Below are 6,463 nucleotides of genomic sequence, written 5' to 3'. Positions count from 1 at the left end.
TATATATATATTATATANAANANACATATATATATATATATATATATAATATATATATATATATATAGAATGTAATATAATATGTATATAAATCACATTTCTACAGAGAAGTAACACATTATGCGATATTATCCCAAGCAGGCCATACACACAACTCCACGATGGTGAAAGCAACAGATGGGGCAGAAATCTATGAAAGATAACCTACCGCTTCAGCCTCAGTGGGTTGCTCGATATGATCTGAATCCATTATAAAAGTTTAATAACCCATGTACGTGAAGTTGAGACTCTGAGAGTGATTTGGGATGAAGTAGGCGAGGCGCAGCAGAATTTAAATGAACTACAATACAAAACTCGTTATAAGCTCATACCATCGCGCTGTCCGCAATAGTTACGATTCCCATCCACACACATAAGCTCTAAAAACATTCTTTCTCATATCTAGTACTGAGAAACAACGCAAAATTCTAATCGTCATCGGATCATGGAAAATGTAAATGTGGCAACAAATGTGATAACAATAACCAATACGAAGTCCTTAAATTTAAAATCTATTTTAAGAACAAGGCGGCGGGACAAATCAAAATATCTTGGGCACGGTCTTGTAAATATTTTTGGGCATGTGATTTGTGAATGTAGATTGTAGAGTATAGAGTCGTATGTAAATAGGACGTAGACTTGATATTTTTTTGGGGTATAAACGGTTGAACGTTTACATGGCCGGGAAACCCCTTTTGGACCTAATCAATATCAGCTGGCTTCAGTATATTTGAAAGTTGAACATAACCGTTAATTCAGCTTAAACCGCCAAACGTTTTGAGCTTAGCTCCCAAAGTTTCAGTTCGTACGACGAAAATACGTTGTAAGCGATGTAACCCAACAAACCTATTGGGGCAGGGACTCTTGTTGCGGTGACCGGATCGCGGCTTCGCGAGTCGCAACCAAAGTGTTAACTGTTATTTGTGTGGCTGTGATGATCCTTTGTGACACCCAATAGAAATATACCCTGCACGTGGACCATCAAAATACACGTGTACGTATAATAAAAATATGTAGAACATGTACATGTAAAATATATATTTTGCCGATGATCAACCGTGCGATCTATGTACTGCTATGCTTCATATGGCTCGTATATAGAAATCAAGTCCGGCAATATTCAGATCATCCGAATCTCTATAAACTTTGTTGATAGTAAAGTATTATTACGCTACGTACATACTAGCCTACATAATTGTTAGAACATCTATATACACAACTACACATACATAAGGAGAGGATGGTGTTCTTTCAATGCGACGGGTGTGGCGAGGCCCTGAAGAAAGCCAAAGTCGCCAATCACGGGTGCAGAGCTGCCGTATCATGCATTGACTGTAATGTAGTTTTCGAGGGTAACTCGTACAACCAACACTCCAGCTGTGTATCCGAAGCCCAACGATACCAAGGAGCCTTATACAAAGGTGCTTCAGCTAAGCAACTGAAGAAACAAAACACGCAGAATCAATGGTTGGAAAATATACAACAGTTTGTAGACTCGGGAGACGCCGATAGACGCATGAGACCTATGTTGGAGAAGATGCTGACATACGAGAACATCCCCAGGAAATGGCCAAAGTTTAAGAATTTCTGCTCAAATAGTTTAGGGGTATGTTTCCTGTTTCGAGTGACACGCTCTGGAATAGTACATATAGTTGCTTGTAAATATTCAGTCAATATCTATCGGGAAGAATGTCCGAGGTGTTCGTACAGATATACATTGACCGTATTGTAACATTTTGGGCGGGGCATGCGCGTTTCACTATATACGAATATGTAGATGTATATGTATATGTATATGCATATGCAAAAGTATGTATATATATATATATATATACTTGTATATATATATATATAGATATATATAGATATACACACGCACATATATATATATATATATAAACATACATACATACATATACACATATATATACATACATATATATATATTTGTGTGTATGGATGCACACCTATATATATATATATATATATTATACATACATATATTATACATACATACACACATACACACAAATGTATATCTATAAATACACACACAAATGTATATATATGTATGTATGGATAAATGTATATGTATGGTATATATATATATTTATATTTATATATGTATATATGATATATATACATATATAAAAGTATATGATATATATATATATACACACATACTTATATATATGTATATATTTATATGTATATATATATGTATTATATATATATATATGATATATATATGTATGATATATATGATATATATTTTTATATATGTGTGTTTGTGCGTGTTTGGCTTTGTATATGAAACAAATATGCGTCAGCATATGCATGAAGTCATTCAGAATACATATATTGTTGTACTTATAGTTGTGATTTTTGCTATATATCTGTTCACACACACACACATATATTTATTTATAACGAATAAGCATAATACGACCGTCCGCGTACTGTTCAAGTTTTAAGCCATAAGAAGATGCACTTATACAAACTGGAACATATGTTTATCCGAAGGTGCACGAGTACAATATCATTGCGAGTAAGCATCTGTATGTGCGCGTGCACTACACATATCAGATGCGATCTTGCGCCACTCGACAAGTTTTTGATAATAAAAGATACAACGAAATGCCAGATAGAATATATGGAAGCATAAATGACATACTCCAAGCTCTACAGCACTCATGTTATCCAAAGCTACGCCGGATTGCCTTCGTCAGAATAACATGATATACATATGGATGTTAGATATGCTAGCAGGCTATTCCCCCTGGCATTGAATACCACTCCTCAATCATATCCCAAATGCAGCTCCGAGACGAGTCCTTGTCGAGGCAAATATTCGATGATTTCGTGGCCAAGGCGGTTGCCGCACCCTCTACGGCAGTAGCGCCTGTGGCTGAGACTGTCACATCGCACAACGAGATAGCTGAAGTACAGGTGTCAGCCAAAGACAGTGATGAAGATACTACCAAGAAGGAGAGCAGTGTAGTAAGCAAGAAGAGTAAGAAATCAAAGAAATACAAAAAAGAGAAGAAAAGTAAGAATGTTAAGGAGGTCGATGTAACAGAAACGGAAGCTGAGCCCGTGAAGAAGAGTAAAAAGGACAAAAAGAGTAAGAAAGAGAAAAAAGAGAGCAAAGTCGGATCTGTTCTGGAGGAAACAGAGCAGGTGACGAGTGAGACTACAAAGGACAAGAAGGCGAAGAAAGTGAAGAAAGCGGCCAAGGAGATGACCAAGAAGCGCAAGAGGGAATCGGGCATTGAAGGGACCGTGGCGAAGAAGGTCAAGGCGTAAGCTGGAAAGATAATTAGCTGGATATAGATTAATATTAGTGTATATAAAGGAGATAACTAGTTGTATTTAGATAATTTAGTGTATATAAAGGAGATAATCAGTTGGATGTAGGTAAATATTAGTGCATATAATGGCGATTCTCAGTTGTGTATGTTGATAGAATTTAGTTCATAAAAAGAATGGGTGAGAAAATTCGGATGTCAAAAATAAAATCGCAATATGGTTCACATACGGTCATTGGACAGCAAGGGAAAGTAGTGTCATAAACACAAGTGGCACTATGCAATTTTAATACTTCCTGGGCCACTTCTGCACTCCCATATAAGCGATTCAACAAGCGCATTCCGTTGTACTGTAACCCAGAGGACTCCGCGGCGCTACTTAAGCTAAGACCCAGGCATACCGTGCTCTATTTCCACACTCTAGAGTTGGGGTTCTACATATTCGATCAATCATCGTTGGAGGCTATGAAGCGCAGTCGATGCCTCCAGGATAGAACTATGTCAGCTCGTTCCAAGCCTGACTGCCCGACTCGGGGATACTTGCTAGTAAGGTATATCCTCGGGTGCATCTCAACTATACACATCTTCAGGTAATACTGGATGATCGAGTGGGATGACTGATTTTTTCGTCACGTCCCTCGGTAAGGCCTTCCGCATATCTGTTGAAAACACATTACAAGGACGTTTGGTTGTAAGGCCCTCGCAGTATCGCAAATAGTATTGCGCATTGAAATGGCAGATATATTCATCATGAAAAGATCGAAGGTCCATGTGAAACCGAAGCAACCGTTTACAACCAATATAACGTACGATAAATGGAGAGACATGAGTATTAACCACAACTTACTGTGCGAATACGAGTCTGCTTACAACCAACATAACGTACGATGAATGGAGGGACCAAGAGTATTAACCACAACTTACTGTGAATTACGAGTCTGCACAAAACCAATATAACATTCAATAAATAGAGGGACCATATGTACTAACCACAACTTACCATAAGCATCTTCTTCATCCGCATCTACTGACGCCGAATAGTAGCCTAAGACTCGCCGATAGACTGTGTATCCTAGCTTACGATACATCCCTATCGCCACTTCATTGGATTTCCGCACGAATAAATCTACGAAGTATCCATCGTATCTGAGTTTACAGAGAGTGTTGTAAGGTGAGAGATATGATGAAGCATATGTACGCAATAAGCGGCAAAGCAGATATCTTCGGGTTAGTGCGTGAAAACATCAATACTTAATCAACTTTTGGCTGACCTACTTCACTCAGTGCGTTGTTGTGGTCCTATCCTTGATTGCTCCATGTATGGATTCATACATATTCTGAGTACAGAGAAAGCCCATAGAAGAATTCTACTATCATTTCCAAATTAATCAGTTTGAACACATTGTACAATACTAAATAGGAAGTGTGATTCTTTCAGTGTCTGTGCAAGACATACATGTGTTCCGAGACTCTCTCCAGTAGATCCATCATCTGATTGGCCAGCCCCAATCGACGGTATGTGGGTGTGACGGTGAGACACGTGACATGGCCATGCCATTCTTCGCCTCTTCCTTCGGCTTTGCCCATGACTAGTAAAGTATCAAAGAAATGAAAATTATCATTAAATATGCCCACATTTGTTTTCGCAAGAATGTAGTTATATTGACTGAATACGGTGGTGTTCTACCGCATTCCTATGATCCATACTGTGTCTTGACAGGCCTTTGCATAGGTGTTTGCCCAACCCATAAGTAATTCATGTGTCCTAGCCTGAATAATATCCTCTACACATTCCTTGAGAATAAAAAAAATCTCGAAAATTCGCCGGAAGGTCATATCAAAACCCGAATTCGCCTACTCATGGCAATGCTAAGCAACCCTTCTGATCGAACCGGCTCGAATAAAATAATCTAGTTCGATTTGACACCTTATCACTTAGAACAAAAACTATACACGTACCACGCAACAGCATATCTATGTGAACAGCATTGTCATGGTCCACGAATCATAAGTCACACCATGCGACCTCAACTTCTAAGTATTCAAAGTCTTCTGCACATACTGACAGCAGTCGGCAGTAGACTTAAATATGTAAAACCGGAACAGTGCACATTCTAGTCATGGTAATAGAAATTGAGCATACAAGAGTAACACTTAAAGTTAATTGGGTGGAGAAAAATAAGATACTTATCAAAGTAGGTCCATCGCACGGCTGGTAGAGTACTATATCTTCAGATAGCGTACACTCTAAAGCTGAACATACTGTGCTCACATGTCAGGAACAACCATGCTAAACTACAACACAGGACCAGAGTCACGTGTAAGAATGCCTCCATATCGACATTGTAGTGTTTTACAATCCTGTTGTAGTTCATGATTATACATTTGCTTGTGCTTGCTATTTGCAACGCCGAACAGTAACCTAATTCACCACACCCGTACGACAGCTAAAACCCAACACAGAGCGTTCGCATACCATATCCCATCAATTCTCCAGACGAGGACTCGCAAACAGAGAAGTAATTTGGCCACACAGCCAAGTATTGTAGGTAGAAACCGAGGTTATACGTCTCAGTCAGAGGATCAAGATTGCTGTGGTAGAGTGAAGAACAAAATGAGAAATGAACCTCGATACTCTCGGATTCCAAATTAAGAATAAATTATTTTTCTTCGCGAACCAGGATAAGACGATATTGTACATATTAAATTTACAGACATCAACGTCTGATATAATACCGCATCAGAGGTAGATGTTCAAGCAAACAAGATAGGAAATAGTGCATACCTACATATCAACCTATGTACTTGTAAAATACAAATATTCTCTATACAGATGTATGCAATGATACAAAGGAATACGAATCAATATGTATGATTATATATATTATATATATATATATATATATATATACATATATATGTATACAAATATATATATATCCTTCACACACACACATATATATAATATATATATATATATATATATATCTATATAAATCACACACACACACACACACACGCACACACACACACACACACACACACATATATATATATATATGCATAAACACACACACACACACACAGGTGGGATCCTCTAGAATCGGACCTGCAAG

General features: G+C 37.8%; 2 protein-coding genes across 2 annotated transcripts in view; one reads left to right on the top strand and one right to left on the bottom strand.

Annotated features, from left to right (window-relative positions):
• Nucleotides 1–1,127: 1,127 nt before the first annotated feature.
• SARC_08599 (hypothetical protein) lies at nucleotides 1,128–3,345 on the top strand (the record flags this gene model as incomplete). Its single annotated transcript, XM_014297411.1, has 2 exons — nucleotides 1,128–1,645; nucleotides 2,860–3,345. Exons 1-2 carry the CDS (start codon nucleotides 1,280–1,282, stop codon nucleotides 3,343–3,345), a joined length of 852 nt encoding a protein of 283 aa, XP_014152886.1. The 5' UTR covers nucleotides 1,128–1,279.
• The window catches only part of SARC_08598 (N-alpha-acetyltransferase 20, NatB catalytic subunit), a 4,523-nt gene continuing 1,354 nt past the window's right edge, over nucleotides 3,295–6,463 (bottom strand). Inside the window, exons 2-5 of the mRNA XM_014297410.1 lie at nucleotides 5,824–5,939; nucleotides 4,804–4,936; nucleotides 4,348–4,493; nucleotides 3,295–4,006 (exon numbers count right to left, since the gene is read on the bottom strand). Coding sequence (XP_014152885.1) covers nucleotides 3,918–4,006; nucleotides 4,348–4,493; nucleotides 4,804–4,936; nucleotides 5,824–5,939 — 484 coding nt within the window. The 3' untranslated portion in view covers nucleotides 3,295–3,917. The remainder of the gene's footprint in view (nucleotides 4,007–4,347; nucleotides 4,494–4,803; nucleotides 4,937–5,823; nucleotides 5,940–6,463) is intronic.

The sequence above is a fragment of the Sphaeroforma arctica genome, assembly GCF_001186125.1.
Source record: "Sphaeroforma arctica JP610 unplaced genomic scaffold supercont1.788, whole genome shotgun sequence".
In the NCBI taxonomy this organism is placed as follows: Eukaryota; class Ichthyosporea; order Ichthyophonida; genus Sphaeroforma; species Sphaeroforma arctica.
The sequence above is the reverse complement of the archived record's forward strand: the minus strand, read 5'-3'. Positions and strand labels throughout refer to the sequence as shown.